The sequence below is a fragment of the Lepidochelys kempii genome, chromosome 3 (genome assembly GCF_965140265.1).
Source record: "Lepidochelys kempii isolate rLepKem1 chromosome 3, rLepKem1.hap2, whole genome shotgun sequence".
Lineage (NCBI taxonomy): Eukaryota > Metazoa > Chordata > Testudines > Cheloniidae > Lepidochelys > Lepidochelys kempii.
The window spans coordinates 69,742,776-69,763,567 of NC_133258.1; the positions used below are offsets into that span (position 1 = coordinate 69,742,776).

At 43.0% G+C, this 20,792-nt stretch overlaps 1 protein-coding gene across 3 annotated transcripts in view; it reads right to left on the reverse strand.

Annotated features, from left to right (window-relative positions):
- The window catches only part of MAP3K7 (mitogen-activated protein kinase kinase kinase 7), a 65,993-nt gene extending 48,990 nt beyond the window's left edge, over positions 1-17,003 (reverse strand). For 2 of the 3 annotated variants that reach the window (XM_073336772.1, XM_073336771.1), the window contains exons 1-2: positions 16,347-17,003; positions 422-532 (exon numbers count right to left, since the gene is read on the reverse strand). In XM_073336772.1, coding sequence (XP_073192873.1) covers positions 422-532; positions 16,347-16,436 — 201 coding nt within the window. In that variant the 5' untranslated portion in view covers positions 16,437-17,003. Of the gene's footprint in view, positions 1-421; positions 533-16,346 lie in introns of those variants that run through there. The other variant, XM_073336773.1, reaches the window with a different exon arrangement.
- Positions 17,004-20,792: the final 3,789 nt, after the last annotated feature.

A 20,792-nucleotide genomic window follows, 5' to 3' on the forward strand; every position in this document is an offset into this window, starting at 1 on the left:
TCAAATACATGAGTTACATGTATTTTCTTCTAGATTTTTACAATTTCAATTAAAAATAAATTACTACATTAATGGAAACATAAACCAAACTTTTCATAGTATGCCCCCCCCCCAATGTTAAGTGACACTAGATGAGATTCTCACTCCTCCTTTGGTCTCTCTACACAGATTAAAAAGGATTGGAGTGGCATAAAGAAGCTCTAAATACCCCAGACCTCACTGGGAAGAATTCCTTCAGTGCAGGAACTGGAGAAGACAGCCACAGGCCATCCTCTGAGGACCCTCTTACAAGTTCTGGTGGAAGTGGCGTGGCTGGGTGTGGGGTATGTCAGTGGCAAAGCCATACCACATTACTAGTTGGGGGAGGGGGGGGGAGAACATACCGAATCCCATAACTTCTTTTCAAGGAAGCTTACTGTACCTCCACAATGAAGGCCTTTCTTTCAGATTCACTTTCTATTTGTTTAATGGCTACATCTTTTCCTCGCCATTTTGCCTTGCAGACCACACCAAAGGCTCCTCTTCCAACAACCTAGATCAAGACAGCAAGGAATACTGTAGTTAAGAAAACAATTCCAGCTTGCCTGTAGCACTTCACAAATATTTAAAGAAACATGTTACGCAGCATCAAAAATTTAGTATAAAGATATCAGACATATGAAGTGAAGTCCAAGTTTATAACAAAACTTTAATTTTATGCAGTCATAAAGCACAGTTACAAATTATAGGGTTATTCTGATAAATGGCATGTGCATAAGGCTTCTCCCATAGATCACCTACAGGGAAAAACAGTAAACTATATGCATTAAATTCTTCACATTTTTTCTGAAATATTTATATTGCATACAAATTTGTAAAGTTACTTATTTCACACAAGTTCTACTCAAAAAGAACCTGGGAAAAAAGGAAGAATAGTTGCTTCCCCCTTATTCTTTTCTTCATCCTTCCTACATAGAGTTTACTTTTATAAAACTCGCTCTGGGAAATAGTATCTTATTGCACATATTCCTGCTTATTAGTTATAAGCGTGGGTAGATGATATAATCCTGCACTTTGACTTCACTAGAAGGGGTTAGATAGAGATCCCTATATTTAGATTTCACAATACTTCCCATAAGAGATTCTTGAGTCTTTTTTTTTTTTTGGGAGAAGCTCTAACACCTCCATTTTTTGGAGCAGGCCCTTGAAATTCAGCAGGGGGGCCCCCTAGCAATAGAAATGCCTTTTCCTTGGACCCATCCACAATTCTATTCAGGTTTGGTGGCGATATAAACTATTGAAAAGTTCAATTTCCCTTTTCTTGCTCGCATTCCTCTGGAAAAGTCCTGGAAGCATGCCAAAATAACCACCACCAACCACCACTGAAACCTAACACCTGGCCCCAGAAGTCCATCCCAGCCTCCTGGATCACAGCTTTCTGCTGATGCCGGCTAACACAGTTAATCCTATAGTTCAAGTTGTAGCAATTTGTGCTGCAGTGATGAAGGCCAATGCTTCAAATGCTATACATGATTGGGGGTTATTATAATTACATACAATAGAATCTGATTTTACCATTTGCCTTAAAAAATAAATTACAAAACAAAAATGAACGTTATTTAAGTTGCAAAGAAATCAAACACTATAAAAAAGTTTTGAAATTCAAAGTAAGTTTTCTACAGAAAAGTTACTTCTACTACACTGCATAAAGGCAGTAATTTCTATTTCTCATATCCTTATTAAATGCAAGGCCTTATTACTATTAATGTTACATAACATACACAAATTACTATGTAATGAGTTTAATGATTCAGTGGAAACAATGTTTGGAAATTCCTGATTTCTCCTCCTTTCCAAGCTGTATACATTGGGTATGAGTATATATCAACAGTAATAAGACATGTTCAAAGACATAACTCTCTCTAGTATTTTACTTGGTGAGCATGTCTTAGAAAATAGCCTTTTAAAAAAGATTTCTCCTCTCTTTATCCTCCTCTCTTTTTTGTTGCTTTAATGCTAATTTAAACATTTGATGGACACCAACTCGAAAAAAAAAATCACTGTCTGAAAATGTTGTACACAGTATAGTTACAAGTGATCCCTATGATTATTGTAACCTAAGTTCCCTGTAAGCTGCGGGGCCACAAGCAGCCTATTTTGCACCGCACAGGCGCTCAGGGAACCCGCCTGGGGACCTACCGCAACCATGGGAGGGGCACCCCTCCCCCGGCTCCCAACCAACCATTGGAGGGGCACCCCTCCCCCAGCCACCAATTCAGCCTGCGGCACAGCCAGAGCAGCCCAACCCTGAAGTGGCATGGCCCTAGGCACATCTCTGCTCAACCCAGGTGTTTACCTGCTGGGGCCCGGGAAAGGGCGCCTATCCTGCAGCCCCAGAGCTCCCATGGTGGGGAGAGAAGCCTCTCCCCCACAACCCAGGTGCTGCTGCGGGGGCAGAGCGCTGCGGGAGTCTTCTCTCCCCGCTGTAGCTCAAGAACACCCTCCTGCACCCCAAACCCTTCATCCCCGGCCCCACCCCAGAGCCCGCACCCTCAGCAGGAACCCTCACAATCCTGCAACCCAACCCTCTGCCCTAGCCCTAAGCACCCTCCCACACTCTGAACCTCTTTGGCCCCATTGCCACCACATGAATTTTGTTACGTGCACCAATATGGAGGTGATGTGTTACACATATCCGTCATATTGGTGCACGTAACAAAATTCATTCTGCATATGAGTGGGAAAAATTAGAGGGACTACTGATTGTAACTGGAAGAATTTAGTGAAAATGTTATTTATTTTTCAGTTTGTTTGCACTGTGCATTTGACAGACTTTGGAGTAGTCAGTTTTACTGTTTAGTCGTCAGTTCACTCCTTTCCTGCTGAGAAGGCCCTTACAAAAATCAGCACAGCAGCAGAAAAAAGTGATTTTATATATATATTTCTTTTTTAAAAGGAGTGAGTTACAAAGTTTTGAAACTTACTATGTTAACTCAAACTTGTTTTTATTAGTCAATTTAAAAAAAGATGACAGTGTCCCTTTAATTTAATTGTAAGTGACTAATGGACAAATTCTGCAACCCAGTCAGTTGCATACTGTGTTAGTTATGATAAAATCTGCCCCTTAAGAGCATTCATCACCAGGGAACCTAAACATTTACGTGAAAGCTTCTAAGTTTAAATAAATCTGCTTCAACTGAGTAATAATTAAAACATTTGCTGCCAGAAACACAAATAACCATGCTGTTAAGAAAGGAAAAAAGAAACTTGTCTTCCGGTTGTGCATGCTAACTCAACCAGCTTTGCTTTGTGCCATGAAATGCACTACAAAAAGGCTCTAGTGGAAAAGGAGAATAAATTCTAAAAGGCAGACCCCCTTTACTAAGTAAGTCCAGCCAATGGCTCTGGAGAGGTCAGTGTCAGGAGCCAAGAGGAAGACTCTCACAGAATCTCTTAATGGGCACAATGGAGAACCATGAGAGGAAGTCAGAGAAATATATAGCATCCAAGTTCGCCAATATAAATTACTGGATGACTGTGTACAAGATCGGTCAGGGTTTTGAAACAATGTGTTAACATCTTCATTGCACCTAGTAGTGAGCTGTAAGCTAATGCCAAAACTTGAGCTCTAAGGAGAGCACACAGATGCATATGTTGATCTAGGCTACAGATAAAGGAATTACCATTTTTAGGTCCACATTAGAAAGACATTCTCAGCTTCTTGGCCAGCCATGAAAGAAAGGAGCTCTGGGACACCATTACAAATTAACAAACAGAAGTAGTGATAGATCCAATAAGACCCACAGATTTATAGTATGATAGAGCAGAAGATGATACTGGATTATGTGGCAGAACTATTTTATTCACGGACAATTTTTATGAGAGAGAAACTAACAGCAGCAAAATAGCTAGTTACTTTTAGCATTCTCCCTCCAATTTTCTTTTGAAAGGAAAGTCTTAAAAGTTGCCTGAATAATTTAAGCATTAGAAATAAAGCTTCCATTTCTGATATGCACAAGAACCAATTATTTTAATACCACAGGAGAGAAGAGTTGTCTAAAGTTTAGTTTCTTCACGCTGATTCCTTCATATCTCCTACTGCTGGTACAACTACACTTGTTTGGGTAACAGTACACATTCTCAATTTACATGAACCCCACATTATTGACTTGTTACTTAAGTAGTTCCATTAACAGCAGTTGCTCTGTGGCACTGGAGTCTTGGAAAATGATCTAAAAATAAACATACTGGTCTGAAAAAGATTCTTCACCTTTACCTTCGGGTACCATAAGAGAAGCGGGGGGGGGGGGGAAGAGAAGGGGAGGAAATGTGCAGTGTATAGTGGAAATCCTCTTACTTTTTCTGTAGCAAATGTTTGTCAATAATAAAATAGGTGGTTCAAGAAACAAGTGTAGGCTGTTTAGAAAGTTTTAAAGAGTCATTAATCTACATAACTTGTTTTTTAGTTCTCTCCCTTTCGCTCTCTGCTCCTTATTGGATCTCCTACAAAAGAAAAGAATTCCAGAGGAATATCCTCTTTTACTACACTAACAAAACTGCAATTACATACAACTTAAAAGAGTTGTATTTGTACTTTTTCCAATGTAATTCATTCTAACATTTTTTAAAAAATCATCTAAATAAAGCCTTGAATTAGAAACTATATAAGGTGCTTGGGGCAGAGACTGTATCTTTCTTTGTGTTTACACAATATTAAGCACACTGCCAATGCTGCTTAACACCACACATTGATTTGAAAATACGTGGAGTATAAACCATGGGTGATATATATATTTTAGAGGTCCTAGGTTAAAGGTCTTTAAAATTCTCTCTCATCTTAAAAGGATATTCTTAATGCTAGTTACTCATACTACAAACAAGAAAAATGAACTCATGTTTATTTAGATCCCAGTTCTCAAACCCAGGAGCAAAGAAAAATAAATAGCATTCAGCTGTTTCTGAACTGTATTAGCCAATACATATACTTTTACTATTCTCCAAAATTTGAGAGACTAACAGATTTCATACCTTCATTAATAAGAACAACTCTTCACTTTCGACTCTTATTCAGATGCACAGTGCTGTTTGTTCTAAAGAGGCCTTGCTGGGCATAAGAGGGACAATAAAATAGAATACTTCTCCAGTTAACAGCTTTAGTATTCTTTAGAAAATTCTACTTATTAACTGCAGTATGTACAAAAGAAGGCCCATAAGACATCAACTTAATTACCATCTTGAGGACTTAGTGGGGGTTTAAGAACACCCAAATCCATACTTTCCAATGGAGTTTCCTTTTCAAAGTGTAATTGTATATTAAGGCTTACATGCTCATATCAAAGAGTCTAGTGAATATGCAATTAATCATTATCTAAACATTCTGTGGAGCATTCCTAAAACAGCAGCCATTTCCCTGCTTGGTCTAAACTCAATTCTTTTTGAAGAGTTTATTAGCATTTGGGTAGTTTACTCATTCCAGGAAGCATCTGTATCCCAGACTGAGGTAACAATTTATCAGCAAAGGGTTATTTTAGAACCCAGTACATTTTATGTATTCAAAAAAGGCTGGGTAAAACCTCATAAAAAGACAGTTAAAACATAAGTTAACTGAAAACTTAATGTACAGTAATCTGTTTTAAGGATTAAACTCACTATACCCAGTAGTAATTTAAATATATTGGGGTAAAATCTGTTTTCCATATATTGGAATGGATCATTATCCTCTGTTATGATATCTGAGGTGCTCAAACTAACAGGCCCTAGATTTAAACATTAAAGGCTGGTGCCTAGGTATTGACAGAGGACTCAACTCTGGAACTCAGTCCCCTTGCTGGTCTGACAGAGCCAACATTACAGGCCTTCAATGCACACTGCAGGATCCATTTCATTTTGCAGGTATTTCTCAGAGGGAAGTTGGGTAGGAAGAAGGGGGATTTTTTTTATAAGGGGATTTCTATTACAGCAGAGGTGAAGTTGTTTGTATGTGTGTACGTTATATATACACCTCCAGAGCTTTATAAAAAAGGGTGCACTTTATTGTTATTACTACTATTTCAGTGATACCCAAAGGCCCCAAATCACATTTTTTTCCCCCCACAGGACCCTGTGCACATTCCATGCATAAGACGGACAGTGCTCAGAGAATAAGGCATTCGTTCAAGATTTTCTTTTATCCTCTCATCATTCACTGCACTGAACACAGAATTTATTATTTCCTCAAACACTTGTCTTGCATTCATCACCACAATATTGAGCGCCCTGCATTCATTGTTGAATTCCACTTTTTAGCACCCTAACATAGAGAGATGTTTTATCCACATTTTACAGACAGGGAACTTCACACAAAAAATTACACTCATAACTATGTTTTAAAATCGGATTAGTTAAACTGGTGCAAGCTTGTGTAGAGACACTTCCTTGCAGGATGACACTGGCCCTTTAAGAGGGCAGAGGCCAGTACAATTGTAATGGTCAACTGACTGCTAATTGGGTTTTAAGAAAAGGCACCTGAGCCATATAAATGGATATAGACTGAGACAGAAGGCCCAGTGAGGAAATGGGTCAGCTAAGAGCTGCCCAAGTCAGTCAGGAAAAGGAGCAGGTAAGAACTGCCTGAGTTAGGAGAAGAGGAGCCAGGGGGCTGGAGAGGGCTGAAGGGAGCAGAACAGCAAGAGGGAATTGCTTGCTGACTTCTAAGGCTAAAAGCCAATGCTGAGGGCTGGAAAGACGGGAACAGCACAGCTTTAGTATTCAGTATTTAGTATTTAGCACAGGGGCCTACCTGCTCATGTCTCCACACCTTGGGAGCTGCATCCAGGGAAACAATGAGAGCGCCAGGGACAGTTAGGGATGCTCCCTTAGTGAGGATGAACTCCCAGCAGGGAAGCTGTGGGGGACTCCTGCTGGGAAGGGAAGGGTTGCACTCAAGCTGGACGGGCTGGAGTGGCTGTCCTGGTAAAAGGACAGGAGGGGATCAAAGAGCTTGGGTGTGGTGGAATACACAGGAGAATGATACGTGCTATGTGGATGGACTAGAAGATGTTGGATTTTAAAGACTACATGCCATGCACATTCGCAGACAATGATAAATGGACTATATTTGGGGACTTGTTATGGACTATTTTGCACTATATTTTTATAATAAACCAGCCTAAGGAAGTGTATTATTATGCAAGGGAGTGGTCATGGAGTTACCGGAGCCTCTGAAGGAAGGAAGCTGAGGCAGGTTTGCCTATCATGGTGCAGCCTGCTGCAAGAGGGCAGCCCAGGTGGGAGCCATGCCATGACAATACTATTTTGGTTCAATAATTGCTTATTTCAGTTGAAACTTAAAAAAATAACTGATTAAGTGTCTTCACACAAACTCCCAACAGTTTAACTCAATAGGTTTAAAAACTGATTTTAAGTTAAACCAGTGAAATGTCTGAATTTAACCAAGGCCACAGAAATCAAAACCAAAATTTTCAAGTGTCTAATTTCCTGTGTTTTTGTTTCATGCTGCCCAGCTTAAAACATCAAGAGCTTAATATTTCAGAGATGCTGAACACTTATGGCTATCATTGACTTCAACTGGAGTACACTGCACTCCTCAAAACCAGGACCTGATTGTCTCAAACTGAGCATACAGGAAGTCAGTTGCCATTTGTTATGTCATGTTTTCCAGACCTCAAATAATTTTTGTATCTTTTCTGAATGATTTTCCAAATTTTCAATATCTTTTTAAAGAGTGTGGCTACAATATTCCAGCAGTTGTCTCAGCAATGCTATATACTAACTTAATATCACCTCCATACTCCTGCTCAATATTCCTGGATACACAAGGAACTATATTAGTTTTTAGCCACAGCACTTCAATGGGGGCTCACATTCTTTTGGTTATCGAACATGAATAGGGATATGATTTTGCCACACTAATCATGGAAACGATTAATTTGAATAAAGTCTGTGAAATATCTGCAATCAGAGTAGAACGTCCCCAAACTAAGTGGTGTTGCAATAGAGCCCTCCACTCCTCCGTGTCCATCTATGGCAGGGCGGATATGCCAAACTTCAGTGGCACTGTGACTACGTGCATTAGGTTGCAATGCCCGGAGTAGGGAGCCAAACCCAGCCCTGTGGGACAGGAGCTGCCACTGTGGCGTAAACAGAGTGGGAGAAACTTCCTGTCAGGGGAGTTAAGCACTGGCATAGATGGTCTAGAGAGGTTGTGGAATCTCCATCATCAGAGATTTTTAAGAGCAGGTTAGGCAAACACCTGTCAGAGATGGTCTAGATCAATGCTACTCAAAGTGGTGGTCAGAGGACCAGTGCCGGTCAGCGAGCCATCGGCTGCCAGTCTGTGTGCACATTGGAAAAAAAAAAATCGCCGGTCCCCACATCAGATAGTTTGAGAAGCTCTGGTCTAGATAATACCTAGTCCTGCCATGAGTGCAGGGGACTGGACTAGATGACCTCTTGAGGTCCCATCCAGTCCTATGATTCTGTGATTACAGGATCAAGACTTTGGACCACAGTTCAGACTCCAGGCCATCAACAGCTGCGAGGAAAACATTAGAGTTGGTCAGGAATTTTCAGAATTTTTTTTATAAATCAGAAAATGACAATTTGTCAAAACCAAAATTTTTAGCAGGAAAAAGGATCAGCTTTGATGAATACCCTGATTCTAAAACTTTTTGGAAAAAAAATTCAAAATTGTTAAAATGGGATGTTTTGACATTTTCTAAATGAAGGGGTTTGTTTCTAAATAACCTCCATTGGAAATTTTAATTTATACTAAAAAGAATTTAAAAATAAGATGGGAAATCAAAATTAAGTATTTCAATTAACCTGATCTGAAATGTTTTTGGATTATTGGTTCACAAAAATTTGAGATTGACTTCTTGTCCTGATTCAGGACAAGAAAAATATTCTATATTTCATGGGACTAGAAAACCATTTCCTGCTCAGCTGTAGAAGATAAAGAACCCTAAATTCAGGCCCCAGTGGGCAGATGAAATCATATTCAGCTGTTTCCAAAAATGTATTATGTATAGGTGTACACATTACAAATATGTCCTCTTAGTGGTGTGGAATCTTAAATAGCTATTCTTAAATATATATTTAGAAAGCTTATCAGTTCTTCTTTGTAAGAGGATTCCCTCAAAATACTCTAGTTATCAACTACCTTTGTTCAAGTGGACTGTTGAAATTAAGGCTTCGGCTACGCTACAAAGTTAGGTTGTGTCTACATCAAATTCGTCTCTAGCCAGCACAAGTGCCTCATTACATCAACACAGTACCCCTGCCCCTCCACCGAACAGCATAAAGTAGTTCAACTATGGCTTAGGTCAATGCAATATGAGTGAAGACACTGCATGATGTGTGTTGACTAACAGTCTTCTAGCAACTGTCCCACAATGCCCCATTCTCTGCAAGAGTGACCACTCTGATCACAATTAGAAACTCCACTGACCAGGGATCAGAGAGACCAGAAGCCACCCCCTTAAAGCCTTCCATGTCCTTGAAATGCATTTTTCTCATTGCCCAACTTGGCGAGCAGACCTAGCAGACCAGCTTTGTTGTGTGCAACCACCCAATAGACCGGGGTGTCCTGACCCCCAGTTTGAGAGCCCCTCAGGGGGTCACAAGGTTCTTACATATGGGGTCGCGAGCTGTCAGCCTCTAACCCAAACTCCACTTTGCCTCCAGCATTTCTAATGATGTTAAATATATAAAAAGTGTTTTTAATTTATAAGGAGGGGTCGCACTCAGAGGCTTTCCATGTGAAAGGGATCACCAATACAAAAGTTTGAGAACCACTGCAATAGACCATGCAAGCTCCATGCACACAGAGAGGTACTAGACACACTCCTACCTGGATCTCTTGAACCAGTGGGGAGATGAGGCTATGCAAGCACAGCTACGGACCAGACACAGAAACACGGACATCTATAAGTAGATTGCATAGGGGAGGTGCAGGCAAAGGGGTCTGACAGGGATCATCAGCAGTACTATGGGAGAGTAAAGGAACTTTGCCAGGAATTCTACAAGGTTAGGGAGAGCAACAATAGATCTGGTATTGTGTTGAAGAACTGGCACTTCTGCAACAACCTGCATAGAATACTTGGCGGAGACGCCACCAGCACCCTGTAGATCACAGTTTACTGTACTTGAGGATAATAGAAGCTTTCAAATAGTATATGCTTTAAAGTCACTTTAAGAAAAATATATAATATTGCATACACCCACACATATATATCTGTATACACACACACACGGGCAAATTGCTGGTACGATTATGATGGGTCCCGCGCTTCCTCTTCTTGGGGGGGTTCAGGGTGCAGTTTCCTGCCCCTGAACTAGGGTATTTACTGTCCCACTAGTAAGCCAGAGAAGGGTAGTGGAGAGGGAGGGACCCGGGCCCGCCCTCTACTCCGGGTCCCAGCCCAGGGGCCCTAGGGATAGTGGTCAACCACTTGAACTAGTGCTTCCTTCCCCTGGGCTACTTCCCTCTCCTGCTCTTCAGCTTGTGGGGCTTCCTGCCCTCTCTCTCTGCACAAGCCGGGTGTCTCTTTTCCTAGGGTCTTAGTCTTCTAGCCAGCCACAGCACTCCTTCAAATTGCTCTCTGCTCCAACTCCAAACCACTCTGCTCCAACTCCTTCCCCCAGCTGATTGAAGCAGAAGTTTATCAGGTGACTAGCTTCAGGTGCTTTTAATTAATCTACAGAAACCTTTCTTCCCTCTATAGGGAATAAGGCTTCTCCTCATCCTGGGGCTTACACATCTCTCCTATATGACTCTCCTGCTGCCTTCTGGCCATGCTGTATCACCACTCACCCACCCAGTCCTAGTACTGGGCTTAGATTTTTCCATAGTGGGGTGGTCAGCATTGTAGGATTTGGGTGCCAAGGCTCATATAACATAAAAGAGAGCTGTGTACATTCCGCACTATTCAAACCAACAACAGACAACAACCAAAACATGTGCACAAATCAGTCAGATGGTATTTAGTTACAGTGGATGTGTGGTGACAGAAGCAAATTAATTAGGGAAAAGAATGGAACGGAGTCATGAGGACAATACTCCAGAAACAAAGCATCAAAAAAGGAAGGCAAGTATACTTTAACAAATAAAATAATTAGAAGCCAAGTTTACCTTTTTCTATGTGTTCCCTTAAGATTAGGTTTTATCAACAAAAAAAATTAAAAAAACCCCACACACTGTATTGCAAAGCATCTGTTAACTGAACTTCCCAAATAGAGAGATTTATTACTAAGTATTTAATCAGATGGGCCTTTATTCGACAACTGAATCTGCACTGCTATCACCACTACTTTCTAAACAAAACTTTTCAGTTCATTTCCAAACTTTCAGAATTATATATTGTTTTATAAATCCTTCTGGACTTTTCTAGCATAAAGCACCACATATCATTCCTTTAAAGGCTTATTTATCCACAATTTTTCAAGAAAATGTAAAGCCACATTTTCCAAGCAACTCCTAAAATACTAAAACGAGACCTCTGTAATTTAGTTAGCATCATAAAACAGATGTGTGGAGAACACAAAATATAGAAAAATTAGCTGTTTTGCTTGCTGTTTGAAATCTAGGGTAAAATCTATAGTTTTGTTCCCTAGTTATTAATGCTTTTTCAGACTATTTTGTATCTGAAGGCTTAAGTTAAAAATAAGAATCACAGAAGCAATCAGAAGTTTCCCAGGGGTAAAGGAAAAGAAGGTTGCTGCTGAGCCTGAGTTTTAGGTTGTTCTACATTCTTGCTTTGAATATTCTTTTACGGCACATTAATTTTGGGTTGACTTTTATTCACCCATGATAATTACGTACCCATCTGATCCCAACTCGAGAACTTTAAACAACAAAATGCCACTTGGAAGTTGGATATATGTTTGGAGTGTGTACGCCTCTCACCTCTCAAATTATAGCCAGGTAGATGAACAAAATACGGTATATTAGTGTGTTATCCAGTAAAACTTACCCAAACCAAACTGAAAGCACAAGCACAGATCTTATGTTTATTAGCTAGGACTTGGGGCCTGTAACTATTCCAGAACTTAAATCTATTAATAAACTAGTCGCAGTGCTATCTGCTGACCAGACAACCTTGATAATACAAGAGCAAAGCTGGGATTATACAAGAATTCTTTTGCATTTTTCAGTTTAGAGTTGATGATGTTCATCTTGGGACATCTAACTGATGTCTACATACTATAATAAAACTTAACCATTTTAACTCTTTGTAAAGGGTGATTATTTTGGAATTCTTGATCTCTAGGTGTAAAGTATTCCCAGTTTTCTTCTACTGCACAATGCTATGTCGTTAATTACAGCATACGGTTACTAGCAATTGTGAAATCAATGAAGGCACAACAAGAAAGGGGTGACAAGGAAGGGGTTCATATATCTTAGAATTTCATAATAGTGGACAAGTTCTATTTCTAGTTCACCTGTTCCATTGGAAAGCAGTTTTTGTTGCTTCTACTGTAATATGAGTTTATCCTCTAGGTATTTTTACTACACTCAGCATTGTGGTATCCAGGGGCCACATACATTTAACTCAAAATGCTAAATCAACTGTTACCAAAATTTCTCCCTACCCTTTGACAAAAGTCCCCTTCCCTGGGTCTTAAAACGAATGGATCATCTTCATTTTTTCCTCAGATTGAGAGGCAAGTCTCAGGATGACAGTGTGATATAGTAAACCAATTAGATTAGGACTCAAGACTCCTATAGTTTAATTCTTGCTGAGGCCTCAATCTAGGCACCATCTGGGCACACATTTTTGGTGCACCAAATCCTGCCTGTGCAGGTGTCAGCATGCATACAGAAGAACATACATAAGAGGATGCCAAGATTTGTATATCAAGCCTCAGAGTTCTACCTCCCAGTTTTGCCAGTTAGACACGGTGTAGCCCTGCATTTCCCCACCTGTAAAATGAGGTCGTAATTCTTACAGTCCTCAGGTGTTGTGAGGATTCAACATTTGTGTAGTATTTTACTTGTTCAAAGTGCTAAGTACAACATTATATTTGCTATGTGATACTCACTTTTATGGGTCTTCACTGGGCACCTGTTTATGATCTCTAAAATTACCACAACCTTAACTTTTTGCATAGGGTAAGGGCTAGCTACAAGCCATATCTCAAAAGACACTTAATTGTTTGATTACTGACCGTAGGCGAATGTTAAACAAATTTCAGAGTCTTCTTCAAATACAAAAGTACTTCCAATTCCTTAATACAGAAAAACTGTTTAGAAATGATGGAATTAAATGTTTTAAAAGGAAGAGATGTGTGTAATTCTGACACAAGACATTTCATAGAGTCACAGAAACACAGAACTGGAAGGGACCTCAGTAAGTCATCTAGTCCAGTCCCCTGCACAGAGGTAGGACTATTTCGTCCAGGGGTTCTCACAACAATTTTTTTGGTGGTCTCACAGCGTGGCCACCAACTCTTTCTAGTGGCCACTCCGACAATTTTTCCTAAAATGCTTAATTAACTTTAGGAGAAAAATAAATATTCACATTTACAATGATTTTGTATTTACATACAGGGTTTTATGCAGGGTTTTATTTGCAAACTCAACAACAACAACGTACAGTTAATAATAATGATCAGCAGCTCTATTCTTTACTGAATCAAGACAGAACAGAAACAAAAATAAGGTGCTTTGCATGTTTTCTTTTGCCTTTTTGGGGTTTTTTTTGTTTTGTTTTAAAGACTTGCTAGCTAGTAAGTCTGCTACTGTGAAAAGTGATATTTATATGTTTGTTAATATTTTTCACAGAAGCAGACTTGCTAGCTGGCTGGGAGACAGTGAAAAGCGATATTAACAAATATACAAAAATCACTTTTCACAGCAGATATACTCAGCCCCAGCAAGCTGGGGGACAAAATTAAGCCCTGGATGGAACAGCACAGAAGTGAGGGTGGCATGGACTATAGTAGAACCTCAGAGTTAGGAACACCAGAATTACAAACTGACCAGTTAACCACACATCTCATTTGGAACTGGAAGTGCACAATCAGGCGGCAGCAGATACACACACTCAAAAAGCCAATACAGTACTGTACTGTGTTAAATGTAAACTACTAAAAAAAAGGGAAAGCAGCATAAGAACAGCCATACTGGGTCAGACCAAAGGTCCATCTAGCCCAGTATCCTGTCTTCCAACAGCAGCCAATGCCAGGTGCCCCAGAGGGAATGAGCAGAATAGGTAATCATCAAGTGATTCATCTTCTGTCGCCCATTCCCAGAGGCTAGGGACACCATCCCTGTCCACCCTGGCTAATAGCCATTGATGGACCTATCTTCCATGACTTTATCTAGTTCTTTTTTTAACCCTGTTAGCGTCTTGGCCTTCACAACATCCTCTGGCAAAGAGTTCCACAGGTTGACTGTGCATTTTTCTTTTGCATAGTAAAGTTTCAAAGCTGTATTAAGTCAATGTTCAGTTGTAAACTTTAGAACAAACCATAATGTTTTGTTCAGAGTTATGAATGTTTCAGAGTTGTGACCAACTTCCATTCCTGAGGTATTCGTAACGAAGGTTCTACTGTATTCATTGCTGTGGGTAAGTGTGTGCAGTAAGTTTTTTTCCCCTTAAAGTGTCTCATGCCGCCCCCCCCACCCCCAGAATACATTCTGCAGTCCCCCTGCCAGAGGGGGTCTATCCCCCCAGTTTGAGAACCTCTAACCTAGATTGTGTTTATAGAAAAGGAAATCCTTTGGAAGAGAGATTAAAGCCAAAGTACCTTCTACAGATTTCTGGTGACTCTCAAGGTGGAAGTCAAAGATACCATGTCGCTTTTTGAACATAGAGTTTTTGGAAAACATTCCTTCTCATTAAAACTGTTTATAGTCTCCAAGACTGTGTGTGGACCAAAATTCAGTAGATACAGGCAAACTATCAGTATTTAGCAAATGACTCTCTAAAGTTCTGAGCTACTGGTTATCTTATATATGAAAGGTCGTATAGGAGGCAAAGTTCACTTCTGTATGGTTACTCTGTTTAGAGGAAAAGATCTTGTTCTTTCAGCAGTAATTAATCTGCTAAGGAGTTAACAGCACAAAGACTGTAATGATGCCAATGTTTGTTAAGTCTAGATTCTGCAAGTCGTTCTGCATGTGTAAATCCTACTGAGTTAAATGGGGGTCTGCTCATGCACACAACACCTTGACATAAGTAAGGACCTCACAAGGGCAGCGGGATCCAGCTGTATGGAACAACTTGCAAGATAAGGGCCTTAATGATTAAGTTAATATATTATATCTCCATTGAACCTTTTTGGAAAGCACATAGATTGCTCTTGAGAAAATCCACTCTGCCTCCACAGAAAAAAACAAACTGATCCACAAATACTCTTATCAATTACATACCAACTGCAAAGAATTTAAAGCAATTCTTCTATAGCTAACCTTTCAACGTAATACTCAAGCGGGAAAAAATTTTTCTTAAAATTAAGTAAAACATAAATGGACAATTGAATTTACTTCATGGGTAATCAATACCAAAGATGCAATATGGGTCACAAATGCAGTACTGATGTTAGTGTAACAGCCACTGGATTGTAGCATCACTTAAGTTAGTTTAATAAATTTTTTTAAAGAGTCTTTTATGCCTAAACATGATGATGTATGCATATAATATTTGGATAATAATGATCAGCAGCTAGATACCATATTAATGGATGTATTATAAGTGCATTAAATAGGATGGATGGGGGGGGAGAACAGAGACCTACAAAATAGACACATTATATGGAAGCATTACAATATAGTTTAAAAATTCTCCATTTGACTGTGGTAAGTTAATTCAAACTTATCAACTGCCACCAAAGTTTGGATTAAATTTAGACTAACTGAAAATTCACCTTAAAAAAGCTGATCAGTGCCTCAGGTTTGGAACACCTAAGCTCCCTAGCAGCTCAGGTTTACAGACCTTCGTTTATCTATATATATTTACTGTGCCCATTATTGCACTATTTAGGCATTTCTGAGAGGGAGAATAGCACAGAATTTACCACACAGATCAGAGAGGGACAGCTCTACGTGCCTGTTAGTGGTCCCACAGCCTCTCTCATAAGTGTAGGGTTTTGCCTCAGTCTCTAAGAGCAGAATCTTTCCTCCCACCCCCACACCTTTGTGCCAGCTGACGGCCACTCTCCTTCCACCCCCCCACCCCCGCCTACCAGTGCCCGGGCTGGAATACCTATGTAGTTTATAAAGTGCTTTGGGGCCCTGATGGGTAAAAACTGCCCTACAAGCTCTAGGGAGCCGTATAGCTAGTGGATCGCCCCACGAGCCAGGTCCAGGAAAGTGGTGGTGGGGAGTCTCTGAACATCCCCGGCTCCGCACGGGGCTCGCTCACCTCTTCCACCTCAATCTCCTTATAGTCAATTTCTTCGAAGTTGAGGACCGGGGGCGTTTCAATCATTTCAGCGGAGGTGGCAGCAGACATCCCTTCACTGTCAACCGCGGCAGGAGAAAGCAGGGCCGGCCGGCCCGGGGCAGAGGAGCGGCTCAGGCGGGCCGCCGCGGCGGCCCCCAGCTGCACAGGCTCTGGGGAGCGAGGGCCTGGCGGAGGCGCCTCCTGGGCCGCCGCGCAGGGCGAGGCCGCATCCGCGGCGCTCCCGGGCTACTGGGGCTGCGCGGAGCCCCCGGCCGGGGGGGCCTCGCTCCGCATCCCGCGCCTGGCGCGCTCCGCCCGCCCTAGGCCGCGGCCTCCCCGGAGCCTGGGAGTCGCCTGGGCGGCACGTCCCCAGCAGAGGAGACGGGACGGCCCCGGGGGCGGGGGCCCGCCGCCTCCGCCTGCCCCGGCGGCGAGGGAACGAGACGGGAAGGAGCCGCTCAGAGCCGAGCTCCGGCCGCCGCTACTGACAGAGGAGCCGCTTCCTGCTGCCCGGGCGCGAAGGGGCGGGGGTGGGTCTGCGGCGGCGGCGGCTGCTGCTGCTAAGGCCGCCGAAGCGGGGCCATGGCCTGGCGGCGGCTGCTGCTCCTCCCCCCGCGCAAGGCCGGCGGCGTCCCAGCTCCGGCCCCGCCCCCCTTCCCGCCCCGCCGGCGACCGCCCGCCAGGGAGAGCCGCCCCCCGAGCCGCGCAGGCGGCTGGGACACGCACCGCAGAGCGCCTCGGAAGGGCCCCGCCCCGCCCCGCGTGATAGGCGCGGGCTGGCCGGGATCCCGCGAAGGAGGGGCGTGGTGTAATGTGCACAGCAAAGGCTGGGGGAAGACGTCGTAATACTCCCACCCGCGGGCGCACGCGCGCAGCACGTACACTAGGGGATTGATTGACAAGTGGCTTCCCAACCCTCCCTGGGAGGGGCTGCAACACACACCCCACCCCCCAGCAAACGGAAAGGCGGATGCGAGGTAGTATCGTCTCCTGACACACAGTCTGTACCAATACCTCGGCACGCTCCCCCAATCATCCGCCTCACAGAGAGAGGGTGTCACATTCCAGGATGCAGTTCAGCCCAGTGAGGGGTTGCACCACTGCTTGCCCTGTGACCGTGGGTGCCTCACAATGCTTTGCTTCTGTAACACCTAGCCTGGGCTGCTCACAACCAGCCTAGTGAGCCTACTAGCGTGCAAGTCACACCCTGAGTGTCTGTGTGTAGCTGCAATCCTGGTCCAGCGGGTCTGACTTCAGCAGCCTGTCAATAACACTGCAGTCACACTCTGGCTTCCACCAGCCTTGATTATTACTTGCAGAGTTATCACAACATGCTCCCAGTCCTAGCTTTTCCCTGTGTTTTGCACTGTTCAGCCCTCTCCTGGACAGGTCAGAAATTGAAGGTTTGTTGCTCCTGTGCAGAGTCAATATTCAACAGTTTGCTACTTTAATTGCTGTTACTAAAGAGTTCGGTTTAAACAGAACACTGGATTGGTTTAGATTAGAAAATAAAACAAGTTTAGGGTACAGATGTGGGGACCTGCATGAAAACCCTCCTAAGCTTATCTTTACCAGCTTAGGTCAAAACTTCCCCAAGGTACAAACTATTACCCCCGTTATCCTTGGACTGGCCGCTACCACCACCAAACTAATACTGGTTACTGGGGAAGAGCTGTTTGGACGCGTCCTTCCCCCCAAAATACTTCCCAAAACCTTGCACCCCACTTCCTGGACAAGGTTTGGTAAAAAGCCTCACCAATTTGCCTAGGTGACTACAGACCCAGACCCTTGGATCTTAAGAACAATGAACAATCCTCCCAACACTTGCACCCCCCCTTTTCTGGGAAATGTTGGATAAAAAGCCTCACCAATTTGCATAGGTGACCACAGACCCAAACCCTTGGATCTGAGAACAATGAAAAAGCATTCAGTGTTTTACAAGAAGACTTTTAATAAAAAATAGAAGTAAATAGAAATAAAGAAATCCCCCCTGTAAAATCAGGATGGTAGATATCTTACAGGGTAATTAGATTCAAAAACATAGAGAACCCCTCTAGGCAAAACCTTAAGTTACAAAAAAGATACACAGACAGAAATAGTTATTCTATTCAGCACAATTCTTTTCTCAGCCATTTAAAGAAATCATAATCTAACACATACCTAGCTAGATTACTTACTAAAAGTTCTAGGACTCCATTCCTGTTCTGTCCCTGGCCAAGACGACTACAGACAGACACAGACCCTTTGTTTCTCTCCCTCCTCCCAGCTTTTGAAAGTATCTTGTCTCCTCATTGGTCATTTTGGTCAGGTGCCAGCGAGGTTACCTTTAGCTTCTTAACCCTTTACAGGTGAGAGGAGCTTTCCCCTGGCCAGGAGGGATTTCAAAGGGGTTTACCCTTCCCTTTATGACACGCCCCCCAAATCTCAGCTAGGGTGAAACACTGGCTGGGATTTCTTCCTGGAGCTCTAGGAAAACAGAGTTAATAAGACACATGCATCTCTAAATATACTACCAAGTACATAAAGACTAACAATATTTTCCACATCTCAAGGACGATTTTAACCAGTTGATTCTGGGAAACTTTCACGGGAGAGTGCATCAGCCACTTTGTTAGAAGCTCCTGAGATGTGTTGGATGTCGAAATCAAAATCTTGGAGAGCTAAACTCCACCGAAGAAGTTTTTTGTTAGTTTCTTTGACGGTGTGAAGCCACTTTAGTGCAGCATGGTCGGTTTGCAGGTGGAAACGCCGTCCCCAAACATATGGGCGTAGCTTTTCCAGAGCGTAGACAATGGCATAACATTCTTTTTCAGTGACTGACCAGTTGCTTTCCCTCTCAGACAGTTTTTTGCTGAGAAACACTACAGGGTGGAATTCTTGATCAGGTCCTTTCTGCATTAAAACTGCTCCCACACCACGCTCGGATGCATCTGTGGTTACTAGGAACGGTTTGTCAAAGTCCGGGGCCCTTAGTACAGGGTCAGACATGAGTGTCGCTTTAAGCTTGTTAAAGGCCTTCTGACACTTTCCGGTCCACTGAACAGCATTTGGCTGTTTCTTTTTGGTTAGGTCTGTCAGTGGGGCAGCGATTTGGCTGTAGTGCGGTACAAATCTTCTGTAATAACCGGCCAAGCCTAAGAAGGATTGAACCTGTTTCTTTGACTTTGGGACAGGCCACTTTTGGATAGCATCCACTTTGGCCTGTAGGGGGCTGATAGTTCCTTGACCCACCTGGTGTCCAAGGTAAGTCACTCTGTTTAGGCCTATTTGACACTTCTTAGCCTTAACAGTTAGTCCTGCCTCCCTTATGCGCTCAAGGACTTTTTGTAGATGTTCCAGGTGGTCTGCCCAGGAATCCGAAAATATGGCCACATCGTCAAGGTAGGCGACTGCATATTCTCCTAATCCCGCTAGGAGACCATCTACAAGTCTTTGGAAAGTGGCGGGTGCATTTCGCAGCCCGAAAGGGAGTACATTAAATTCATACAGCCCGAGATGTGTGATGAAGGCTGACCTTTCCTTGGCAGATTCATCTAGCGGTACCTGCCAGTACCCCTTGGTTAAGTCCAAGGTAGAGATGAACTGGGCCCGTCCCAGTTTCTCTAATAGTTCATCAGTGCGTGGCATTGGATAGTTGTCTGGGCGAGTTACAGCATTTAGCTTACGGTAGTCCACGCAAAAACGTATTTTGTCTCCTCATTGGTCATTTTGGTCAGGTGCCAGCGAGGTTACCTTTAGCTTCTTAACCCTTTACAGGTGAGAGGAGCTTTCCCCTGGCCAGGAGGGATTTCAAAGGGGTTTACCCTTCCCTTTATATTTATGACATAAGTGAACTCAAGTATAGGCGATAAAGTTAGAAATGGTTACAAGCAAATAAAAGTAAAGATACACATCTAAAAGTCTAAAACTTAATCTAGCAAGTTTTGGCTCAAGGCTAGGGTGACCAGGTGTCTGGTTTTTGACTGGAACACCTGGTCGAAAAGAGACCCAGGTGGCTCCAGTCAGCACTGCTGACTGGGCCATTAAAGGTCCGGTCGGCGGTGCTGTGGAGCTAAGGCAGGCTAGTCCCTACCTATCCTGGCTCCCTCCTGCACCACGGAAGTGGCCAGGTGTGGGGCCATGGGGCTGCCCCCACCCTGAGCACTGGCTCTGCAATCCCATTGGCTGAGAATCGGGGCAAGAGCTGCGTGCAGAGCCGCCTGTTGTACCTCCTCCTAGGAGTCAGACCTGCTGACCGCTTCCGGGGCACAGCATAGAGTCAGGACAGGCAGGAAGCTTGCCTTAGCCCCTCTACTGCACCACTGACCCTGAGCCCCTGCCCCAGCCCTGAGACCCCCCAAACCTGGAGCCTTCTCCTGCACCCCAAACCCCTCATCTCTGGCCCCACCCCAGAGTCTGCACCCCCAGATGGAGCCTTCACCCCCA